Source organism: Indicator indicator, chromosome 3 (assembly GCF_027791375.1).
Source record: "Indicator indicator isolate 239-I01 chromosome 3, UM_Iind_1.1, whole genome shotgun sequence".
Lineage (NCBI taxonomy): Eukaryota > Metazoa > Chordata > Aves > Piciformes > Indicatoridae > Indicator > Indicator indicator.
Window position 1 is genome coordinate 6,348,049 of NC_072012.1, and position 12,114 is coordinate 6,360,162.

The 12,114-nt window shown below is 37.8% G+C and overlaps 1 protein-coding gene across 2 annotated transcripts in view; it reads left to right on the forward strand.

Moving 5' to 3' along the window:
• ATXN7L1 (ataxin 7 like 1) overlaps nucleotides 1-11,887 on the forward strand; it is a 32,701-nt gene extending 20,814 nt beyond the window's left edge. The window contains exons 6-9 of one of the 2 annotated variants that reach the window (XM_054399526.1): nucleotides 118-239; nucleotides 3,405-4,356; nucleotides 8,533-8,607; nucleotides 11,814-11,887. In XM_054399526.1, coding sequence (XP_054255501.1) covers nucleotides 118-239; nucleotides 3,405-4,356; nucleotides 8,533-8,607; nucleotides 11,814-11,855 — 1,191 coding nt within the window. In that variant the 3' untranslated portion in view covers nucleotides 11,856-11,887. The remainder of the gene's footprint in view (nucleotides 1-117; nucleotides 240-3,404; nucleotides 4,357-8,532; nucleotides 8,608-11,813) is intronic. The other variant, XM_054399527.1, reaches the window with a different exon arrangement.
• Nucleotides 11,888-12,114: the final 227 nt, after the last annotated feature.

The window sequence follows — 12,114 nt, forward strand, 5'->3', positions numbered from 1 at the left end:
GTTCAGTATGCTTGGTACAGATGACAAAGGTGTTCCTTAATGTAGAACTGGTACTTCTTGTACACTGTAGAAGTACTTTTTTTATAAACAATGTTGAAATGAATCTTTTTCTTTCAGTTTTGTTCATATGGCAGTCGCTTAATGGGAAGAGGGTACTATGTCTTTGACAGAAGATGGGACCACTTTCGATTCGCACTGAACTCCATGGTAGAAAAACATCTGAACTCACAGATGTGGAAGTAAGTTGAATTTTTACGCTCGATGGGTAGCTGAACGTTTTTCATTCTGTAAGACTTCTAAATTCAACACTCCATGGGAAGCGTTTGTGAAATTACCTCTGTGTGAAGGTAATATGAGAACAAGTTTTCTCTGTTAGGGAATATGCAATGCAACAGAAGAGTCTCCTGTTCTGATATAAATCTCCTCCAGGTTTAGGACTTTTTTTTTTCCTTAAGTCCTTGGGAATCTGAGAAGGAAGAATTTAGTCTTTCTGTTAATACTACTTAAAAGTATTTAAAACTCAGTGTCTTCAGGATTTGGAGAAGTGTTTTGATATTATGTAATTTTTAACAGACAGACTAGATTTTGCCTAGATTTTTTTTTTATATCATACACCTATTCAGACAGTGTTTTGTACAACTCATGTTGTAATGTACACATTTGCCTGTTCTTAAGATGGAATATGATAGGGCTGTAGTCCATAAATGACCTTACTGGCTTTGGGGTCTTACATTTCTGAGTTACATATTCACTGTTGAAACACCTCCATATAGTGTATGCAGATTCCAATTTCTATTGGCTTGGCTACATGATACATTAAAATAGACTGCACTTAAGAAAAACATGCTAATTCTTACAAAAGTAAAAAAAAATTTAAGATCCTACAGCATCTCCACACAGGATTGATGTGGGGGAGGAGGGGGTGGCATTCTGCTACAGAGTATGCATTCTTCTTCCAATATCATGACACTAAAGTGCAGTGTTTCATGTCACTGTTTATTGTCAGGACTGTGTTATATTCATTGGATGCCAGCCATTAGATAAACAAGGTTTGATTTTTATTTAAATATATTTTTGAAACACTAAAGCTTGGCTTCTCTGACTAACCTGGTAACTTGATAATGGTGCTACTGTGCTGGGAGACATAGTTTGGAAATGATTGGGTTTGCTATAAATGAGCCAGTAGTTTCATGTCTGCTTAGAGACAGACCACACTTGATCTGCAAGTGGTTCCTCTCTTTTACTTTGTAAATTTGGCTGTTAACTTTCACAAAATCACAACTTGTGTCCGTTGTCTTCCACAAATAAAACTATTTTGGTTTCCACAAATAGGACGATTAAAACTTGCTTTCTATTGGCTTTGTTTGTCTGAAGAAAATATACTCAGTATTGCTACTGTTGCAAAAAAACCAAACCAAAACAAAACAAAAAAGCAACAAACAAACAAACAAAACCCACCAAACCCAAACCACCCTCTATAGTAGTTATATGATACAAGAAACAAACAGCCCCCTCCTGCTCCCACGAAAACCAATTGTAAATGTTTTCCCAAATTCTGTTTATGTAATCTCTAATATTTTTAAGAATTCCATCTGTACTTACTTGTCTGTACAATACAGGAAGTTCACAGTGCTTAACCACTGTTGTATTATCCTGTTGTTCTCAGCTCTTCTCTGCACTGATTTTTTTTCCTGTCTTCCCCAAGCAGGGGTATGCATGAAGCTGCTATTTTATAACTGGTGCTAGTGCAGCTTTGTAGCTGTAGCTCATCCAACTGATACAAAGGGTGAAGGGTTGAAAGGCCATATTTTGAGAGCGATAGTAACATTTACAAAGTTCTTTTTACCCCTAGTTCTCAAAAAGTGGCTAAGAACTACTGGTTCTTCTTTAAAACTAAACAGAGGAACGCGTCTGATAAGCAGCTTTGTTGGCATAGCAAGTCACAGGCTGTAGGACTCCCTCATTTCTGGCAGCATGGACTGTATGTAATCCCTCATATAACTATGCCATAAACAGTGTTCTCCCTGACACTCTCCATAGGAGGAATACCAGGAGAGAACACTTGTAATTAGGGTTTGATTTGTGATAAAGCAGTACACCCAGTGCTGCTCTTTCATCATCCGCCTTTGAGGGCGAGAGTAAGCCTTTAAAAAACTAAAAAGCTGTCAGTAGTGAGGATAACAAGGGCAGAGTTATGGTGATGTACAGCTTCCTAACAAAGAGAAATAGAATTAAACTGTGAATTATTTTTTTTTCTAAATAATGAGAAGCTCACATGATAATTTTCCAAGCAACATTATGGAAGTCTGGTTCTTTGTTAAAGCTGGACTAGATAATAAATGATGATGGCTGAATAGAAAATAATTTTATTACATTCTACTAATTTCACAGGTACTATTATTAGATTTTATTCTCCTAATAGCATTCAACTAGTTGTAAACTTTATCAAGTCTGATTTTTTTTTTGTCAGTGAATTTCAAAAGCAGTGAAATTAATGATTTACCTAGTTAATCCTATATAACTAGCTCTCAGTTGAGCTGTTGAGAAGAGCACTGCATTTGGAAAGGGATGAGCTTTCCTGATTTCCTCTTCAAGCTTGGTGATTTGAATACTTCACAGCCCCCAAACTGGCTCATTTACTACCCACATCAAACCTAACCTGTGATTTTAGGTTGATATTGATATTTCCACCCCTTGAACTTTGAAGCAAAACAAACAATGAATGAAATGTAGTGATCAGTGATCAGAATGTTTATCAATTGATTATTTGCATTTTTTTATTGTTTGGTAGTGTAGGAGAGAGAAAAAAAGTAAATTTGTAATAAAGTGATTAAATTGTAACACTGTAAACTTAACTGCTACTTGTGCTGAAGTGGTGCTCATTTCTGGTTTAACTGACTTACAGAGTTTAGGGCTCATGTGCCCTGACAGAATTCTATAGGGAAAATTACACTGCATAGTTCTTCACATAATCATCTGCGAGGTCTCTGCTGCCCTCACCGCTGTAACGTACCTCATCAAAATTAATTTTTTGGAAAATATATTTCATAACCCAACTTACCTCAATCTTTAGAATATTAAAACCATATAATTTGGGTTTTGTCACTTGTATTAAACCCCGAAGAACCTCATAATGGAATTGCTTGAAAAAGGTTTAAATAAGAGGGGGAAAAAGTCTCAAGTAAAAGCATTTTCAAGATGTTGTAGAACGCAGACCTGATCTTGAACTATAAGTATTAAAATATTTGTGATTGATAGAACAGGAATCAAAATTAGAGTGAACTAGTTTTGCCTTTTTTAATAAGTTGGTCCTTCCCAAAAATTGTTTCCTGTCATTATTTGGGTGAATTTTTTTATGTATCTAAATCTCTTTTTTACTGTTTTTTTCCTTTCCTTTTATTCAGGAAAATTCCTCCTGCAGCAGATAGTCCCATGCCTTCTCCAGCAGCACATGTCTCCACTCCTTTTCCAGCATCAGTCTTACAGCCTTTCAGCAACCCCAGTGCAGTGTATATTCCTTCAACACCTATCAGTTCAAGAATCACTTCATCTCCTTACATAATGACGTCAGCTATGTTATCAAATGCAGCCTTTGTGACAACATCAGATACGAATTCCATTGTCTCACATACTACAGCTTTCGCTCATGTGCCTGCAAGCCTGAGTATCATGGACTCAACTTTTAAGGCACCATCAGCTGTGTCACCAGTGCCAGCAGTCATCCCTTCCCCATCCCACAAGCCATCCAAAACAAAAGCCAGCAAATCCACAAAACTGAAAGACCTGTCGTCCCGCAGCGATGAGTCTTCAAGTAACAAAAAGAAAAAGCCGCAGTCCTCATCGTCGTCATCTTCCTCCTCCTTATCTTTGCAGACATCTTCCTCATCTTCATTTTCAGGGTCTCACAAAAAGAACTGTGTCCTGAACCCCAGTTCAACTTTGAACTCCTATCAGGCTACATCTTCTTACAACAGTATGTCTGTGCACAATACAAATAATGGAACAAGCCCACTCAGTGCCAAATCGGAGCCCTCAGGACGGACTTCATTATCAAGTAGTTCAGCAGACTCAGTGAAACACATGAGCATGGTAGTAAGCAGCATTGACTCTTCTAACCTGTCCGTATCTTCTCTTGTGCACCACTCAGGGGACCACTCCCTAGGAGCACATAATGCAGTGTCTTCTCTAGCCCTTTCTTTTGACAAATCAGAAGGAAAAAAACGTAAAAACTCTAGTTCTAGTAGCAAAGCCTGTAAAATCACTAAAATGCCTGGTATGAATAGTGTTCATAGAAAGAGCACTGCCAACCTTATTTCTGCGGTGCCAGATCCTACAAGCAGCTCCATCTCTCGGCAGGTAAGGGACTCATCCAGTTATTTTTTTGCAGGTCATGTCTAACTTACTTGAAACATTTCGTGCATTCTTGAAAAGGAAGTTCCATGTTTGTTTCAGATGGATTTTTTCATCGCACAACTTACTTTCTCCGTTAAGACAGAAACATATTTTAATTTGTACTGTGCCAATTGTATAGAAAGATGTTTTGAGAGTTAAACCCCCCCTAAAAAAATCTACTTTCTTAAATCGTTTTTTATGAGGTATTTTTATCCAATTAATAAAGTAGCCATTTGTATCTTTGAAAGTTAAAATTGAGTGTCCTGAATGGATAAATAATTTTTTAGACATTATTTTTTTATCTTAATTCTCATCTCTCTGAAATAAATTTGCCACTAAAATGGGAAGAGTCAGCATTTCTGTTTGTTTCTTTTCTCAAAGTTGTTGCTGATTCATTTCATAATGTTATCAAGTCTCCTCATTTCTCTTACATAAAACACATTTACCTTTCCTCTGGGGAGAGTCTGAGATGTCTGATCTCAGATGCTACTTCCTTTTTGAAACTGGAAAAAGTAAGAAATTAAGATCTTAACCAGGGGATGTTCAGTTGACTTTTGGTTATCTTTTTTATGTGCATGTGCTCAGAATATTTGAGTCAGTGTAACAGATAAAGTTACACTTAGTTCGTTGTCAGTATAAGCAGAGCTTTGACTTCTCTTTTAGTGATGCTATAATAAGTACAAAAATCTATGTGAAGTAAGATTTGGTGGAAAAACTGCTGATGTGTTCTTTATAATGATCAATTTCATTCTGCTACTGTTTCCAGTGCTGTGCAGTGCACAGAAAACAAAGCTTGACCCTGGCCTCTGGAAGACAAAACCATAGCAAACCTAACACCTCAGAACAGCCAGAGAAGGTCATATAGGATTTTGTTTGTTTTTGAAACTCAGTTCCTAAAGTGCATAAAATGGAATTTGGAAATGGAGATCCTGAGATATTATTAGCACAGCAATAGCTAATAGTAGGCAGAAGGGAGAGGCGAAGGAAGGAATAAATTATTCATAAAACTGGCATAGCAGCCAGAATGAAGGCCTCAAAGAATGTCTTAGCAGGTTGTCTTGTATATTTTGTCTTTCCCACTTTCCTACTTCCAGCAGGTGCATCTGAGATGAGTTTCCTGGTTTTTAAAAATGGGTAGTGGCATTGTCTGTTTGAAGCCTTTTGAATGTGCCCTGCAGTCAGAACTAATCTTTAAGTCACTGAAGTCAGTGGAGGATGCTGTAAATTCTTCATTGTGTCGCATATCTGATTTTTGAAATACGTGTGTGCCCAAAAAAGATTAAATTGCCCTGGGATATACTAACTCAAATGGGAAGTAAGTACAGATTATTACTTTGGTATTGGTAGTAGGAAATGGATTGTCTCATCTTTTCACAGTGCACAGGCTGTATCTGTAGCTGAATGCAGTCTGAGGAAGTCTTACAGATCAACACAAGAGGTTCTGAGTTCCAATTCTGACCCCTGTAGTGATTAAATCTGTTCTGTAGGATATTCCCAATCCAGTTATGATGTATTTCAGCATTTTGCACAGTGATGGAAGTAAATTAACCACAAAGAAACAATCAGAGATATTTTATGAGTGTTTGTAAACATGTAATTCACATAAATATTCTTTTTCTTAAGTAAAAAGTTAACTCTCTGTAGGGATTATAATGATATACAACATTTCAAACAGGGTTTTTATATACATGTACATGTGCATACACACAGAGGTGCACATATGCGTGTGTGTGTGTCCAAGCTGGTCGCTCTTTTCCTTTTAACACTGCTGGTCTTTGGAGCTACACCAGTAATCAAAAATAGGAGGTAAAGTGGAGGTGACTGTATTTCCTATGTCTGGCTGGCAGCTAATTGTCTTTGTGACAATGATACCGAATTGTGTGCAGTACAAAACTGACATTTGCTGCTGTTTATTTGTGCTGTAAGTAAATTAAATTGGTACCCACTTAAGCATATGGGTCAAGTAATGTTATATACTCTATATGTGAGTGTTAAAGCTCTGGAGAGTACAGTACTTGAAATCACTTTTAAAGCCATGCTATTTTGACTTGCTGAATTCTGGAAATAAAATCACAGTGAAAATCCACACCACAAGAAAAAAAAAAAACCCAACTTAAAAACTTGCTCCTGTTCTCTGATGTAATAGGGCAAATTAAAGTAAGAGAGTAAGAACATACACCAAAAAAAATTAAAAATTGATAGGTAATAGGCTCATGTTTGTGGAATTCTTTTTTAATTTAATTCAAGTTTGGCCTGGATAGATAGTAACTGAAAATGTTTACCATTAGGGTTTGAGGTATCCTTATTTTTTTTAAAGGAGGGTAGGGAAAATAATACTTGAATCTTGGGCTCGTTCTAATCCTTTTGCTATGGTGTTCCTATCATTAAGGACCCTGCAGAAATGGGAATCTTTCTTGTTTTCACTGAGTGCTGTAGCTGTTCAGTCTATTTGAATCACCCTTCTGTCTTGCAGCACTGCTATTTCAGCTCTGGATGTGGATGGGGTGGTAAAAGCAGCTTGAAGCCAAGCACACTGCTGCAAGTGGTGCTCTTGCTCCTCACATTGTCTTGTGAAGAGAGTCAGTCTGTTAGTTATAGAAGCACTGAATGAATGAAAGCCTGGAGAGGTACAATACTCCCTCTCACAATTCCAGGATCTCAGCAAGTCTATTTCCTAGTGGGTGTTTTTCCATTTAGAAGATGGTCATGTATTTGATTATGGGTTTTGTGAATGTGATAATGGTGGATGTAGAGAAGGATGGTGTGCAGGTGTGTCATGATGTTCTGAATGGCTAGGAAAGATGATTCAAGGTTATGTATCTTCAGTCAGGGTTTGTGTATTGAATTAAAAACACCTTGTTACCTAGAGAACAGCCCTGGCATGCAAAACAACTATAAAGGGGATAGGATAGGCATAGGCCTACCCTTCTAACTTTTGTGCGCTGTGGGAGCTGCCTTCAGAATTGGCTGTAAATAAAACTTTGAACATTTCTTCTGGATAGAATGTAAGCAAAGACACTATTTTAAGCAGTCTCTATGTGAGAAAGGGCAGATACGGAGAGGGAGACCAAGACCACCTTTTGCTATACCATAAAAGGGCAAAACAGCAAATGATGTTACGGAAGGGAAGGAGAAATTAGTTGTTGGTGGAACCTCTCTCAGCCAATGCCACAGTCCCGTCTGTTCAGTAAGAAACTTGCAACTGCATTTCTCACTGTTTAGAATACAGGTCCTTGCTACCTCTCCAAGTGAGTGAAGTGGTCATTACTTGAAGTCCCTTGACCTTGTGAATAACTACTCAAACTCCAGTCTTCTGCCATTTGTAGGCAGGTGTTAATTTTTATTTGCCTTGTAACCTCTGAGGAACTACTTCTCTGCCTCAACAGCTGCCTTGCCTTTTGTATTGCAACTGAAATACCTATGCTATGTTTATGGGTCGTGGGATAAAAACATAAGACAGAGTGCTCTTGCAGATTGCTGTGACCTATCAAGCACTGAAATAGGCAGATTGAATATTGCAGTATTTTAACTAAGTAATTTTGAAATGTATGTATGTGTGCTATCAATTTGCATTCTCTTATGCAGTAAATTGAAACAGTTGCAAGTTTAAACCTCTGGAGTTTGATTATTCTGGTTAATTGCTTTATTGAGCAATAATAAATTAAGACTCTGTATGGAAGAATATGGATTAATTTAGGGCATGCTATTTTGCTTGGCCACCTGCTTTAAACTCCCCAGGAGTGGGGAAGGTCCCCTGGGGAGGAGTCTTTGACCTTAGGCACACTGTGTGCTCTCAGTTGCTGGCTAACTGCAGGTGGTGACTCTGGTATCTAGATAAACTAGTATTCCAGTGCAGAGAGGTTAGGCTTTACGATTTCTATTCCCTTGGTAACTGCTTCTTACATTGTTTTCTGAACTGTAATAGTATTTATGTGCCTTCTAATAGTTTATTTAAAGTATACAGTCTCTGAGATATAATTGTGATTCTCTCTGAAGTGTATCTTTTGCAACAGCAAAATAGTTGTGTTCCAAATGCAGGGCAATTAGTACCACTTCACATAGGAAAGGAAAGGCCATTACCAGCATCTGCATTCAACTGACAAATATGCCTCTCAATATTGATCAATTAATGTCTTTCAGATTGGAAAAAATAGCAGTGTAGCTTTGTCACAATCCAGTCCTTCGAGTACATCAAACCCAGTACACAACAGACAAGTAAGTTACATTAAAAAAGGGTACTTAAGTAGTCTATAAGTGGTCTTGAAATATTTTATACTGTAAAACCTTAAAATACAATTTCTTTATGAATACAATTCTTTATAGAAGCTGTCTTTTGGTGAACTAATACTACCTTTTTCCTTTTGCTTTCTTTTTTTTTTTCCAGCTATTCCCCCTTAAAGAGTTTTCTGCTTGTTTTTCACCACCTGTGATAACTCTTCAGGTTGGCTTATGTGCTGCTCACCAGCTGTTGCTTTGGTGATATAAACTCAGCAGTAGCAGAAACTCTGTGCAGGATCCAGCTAAGCTGCTGTGGTTTTTCTATCCGACTTACCCTGCTGAGTGAGATGTCACAGCAGAGTCCTCAAAGTGGCATAGGAGGGACAGCACTTAAAAGTAGGCCGGAAATGAAAGCAGCAAAGGGAGTTCAGAAAAGGGACAGAGAGGGCACCTGACCATTCAGACAAACTAACCTGAAAGCTTAACTAGGCTAAGCACCATCTGAATTCTTACAACTGAGAACTCCTTAGTGCTCCCACTCTACCAGTTTATAACACAGACTAGTCAGACAATTATAATAACTTTGGTAATATTTTGGTGAGGACTGGAGGACTGATAATTATTTTTTTAATATGGCCTCTACAGTTTGACTCTCCAAGTTGAGTAGCTTATCAAGAGTTCCTTAATCAGGATCCTTGGTATGAAACCGTTTCCCACCTCAACAAGGTGCAGTCACAAGTAAACAAAAATTGCAGAGGATTTTTTTTGTACATCCAGTCAGTGTTTTAGAATTCTGTTACGATTCTGGCTACATTATACAGGAGTAGTTCTTCCAAAGGGCTGTCCTGCAGTTTCTGCTGTGTAGATGCAGCAGAAGAATAATAATGGTTGTAATAATGATAACACTACAGTATCACCATTAAAAATGTTCTGGTAGTTCATCTTGAGATGAACTACCAAACAGTAATTTTTTTATATATTGTTTTCCCTCTCGATGCTGAATACAAAGCAGTAAATCTATGGAAGAACTACTCTGAAGAGAAAAAAGTGGAAAGTTTGTTTGTACTTCTAGGGACTGGCATTCCCTTATTGAGATGCTGTCATCCAGCAGCCAATAATAAACATGACACAAAGCTGTTCTGAAATGCAAAACTGATTTTGCTCTAACCTCTTGCTCCTATATTAGTGTAAAATACACACTGCCCGTGGAGCAGACCTTGTTGGGATCTGTTGCCTAGATCCCATGGGGAAAACCTAACAGTACCAAACATTAGTTTTGTGGCAACCTTACATAAACAGAATCTCTTGCTGAGCTTTTCAGATGCCCATTTCCATAGCTTTATCAAAAATAGAAGCATGTGCTTGTTTTAAGCCCCACAGACTATTGTTTACAATAAGTTTCTGTCAGTTTGGTAGTTGAATATGGAGCTCAGAATACAAATATGAAAGAAAGTCAAGGTGTATGAAGTTTTAGTAAAGGTTTATCATTTGGCCTTTTTTAAACTTGAACACAAGATTTTAGTATTCGGAACCATGGCTAATGATTACCTATCACTGTCAAAGTACATCTCAGCCGCTTTGTTGACAGCTTTCATCTACAATCTAGCAGCTGAGTAATCTCTAAATAAAATTTTAGTCTTAAAGAAAGATTATAGCACTGTTTTATCAAGGTGTTACTAATTGGGTAACACTAAGTGGATCTGCAAGTATATACTATGTCAGAAAAGGTATTACTGGGGGAATCCAAGCTGTGTTGTTTTAGTGTTGGTGTTATAACCATGATAATCAGGGAGTCCAAGTGAAGTAAGCTCTGTAGGCAGAGACAATCTTTGCCATACACTGGGGTTTGTAGTTGGAAAAATCAAGCAAGTTTTCACGCATACAAGTCAAAATAACAGACTTTTAACGATGTGGTTTGAAGCAGAATTGCAGCCATCGAGCCAAATGTGAGTACAGAGCAGTAACTCTGCCCTGCCTCCACTGTGTTACCTGGTCAGGCAAACTGTCAGGTTATCTGCTGGTGCAAAAGGCAAATGAGAAAGGTGGAGAAGATTGTCCATTTAGAGAAGGGAGAGGGGTCCTTAGCACAGGCTTGAGCAATTGGTTGAGAATGAAGCATTCAGGAAACTGCAGGTTTTAGAGCCAGTCTTGTTTGAACCTGTAGATAGCCTGCACACACTCCTGCTGAGAAAGCCAGCTTCTCTGCTCACCTTCTCAAGGTGACCAGCTAGAGCTGAGAAGACACATCACAGTGCTGTGAAAGTCACCTGCCATCGATAAATGGTTGTTTCTCATTACTGTCCCATAGCTGTTTTGATTTCACACAAGTGGTTTCTTGTCGTTTTCTGCATTTCTTGAAGTACACTCTACTTTTGGGTAGTACTTTTGGGTGGTTGGTAGCTGTGAGGATAACTGTTGTGGGCCTGTCTGTATTCTTCCATTGTATTGCACTCTGTCGGGTTAAACTTGGATGAATTGTTCTCAATTCATGTTTAATTTGAACATTGCTGCATCTGTTTGAGACTTGAATAGGGGCTTGTGTACATAAAAGCATGCCTGGTTTTCCAGCTTTAATTAAAAAAAAAAAGCTAATTTCCCTTAAAAAAATGTTTTTTAACAAACATTAATGGAATGGTAGTTGTACAGTCAAATTATTTGTGCCAGTTTATACAAATCATGCATTAAAAGCTTGTTTCTCCAGATTGTATCCTTGTGCTAGGTTTATAACTAATCAAGTGTTTTTGTCTTCATAGTGCTTTTAGGTGCCTGAATGTGTTAACACTTCAAGACCTCAGTATGCGGTGGTTTATAAATACTGAGTAACTAGCTAATTTTATTAAAGGAAGGTGACAACATGTGCGCTGTGTGGGGATTCCTTGTGCATGAGAACATGCTGTGTAGAGGAAAAGATTCTTCAGAGCTGTCATCTAATTGCTGCTCTTTGTTTGTAATGATGATGCACCAAGTTAACGAACAGGAGTTTCACCAAAGCTTACTAAAATCAGACAGACCCAGAAGGAAATACACTGCCTATCCAAAGCCCTTCCTTTTCCTAAAGGTCTAATGTAATCAGTAAACAGGGAGGAAATTTAGTTAAGGGACTAATTCCTGCTTTGAGTTCTGTCAGACAGAGACATTTACTGAAGTATTAAATACTGAAAGACATTTTGTGATTTTGAACCTGGCTCTGGTTTCTCTTTTAGAAGACATCAAACCGGACTGGTAGAATAAGGACTCTTCCATAACAAGGAAAAGGAACCAGCCTATAATCTCTAGCTCTCAGCAGCCCTACTCCACAGGGTTTTTCTTTTCTGTGTCCTGCAGACGGATTTAACCTTTTATGAATTTGTGGTTTTAAAAATAACGAAATTTACAGAAAATTGTAATAGTGATTTGTTTAGTTTTTCACTTGTATTTGCCACTGATCTGTGTGTTCTGCTTGGTTATGTTTCATGCCTTTTTAAGCTGTTAGCATTGCAATGCTCCCTTTGTTTCCTTACCAGA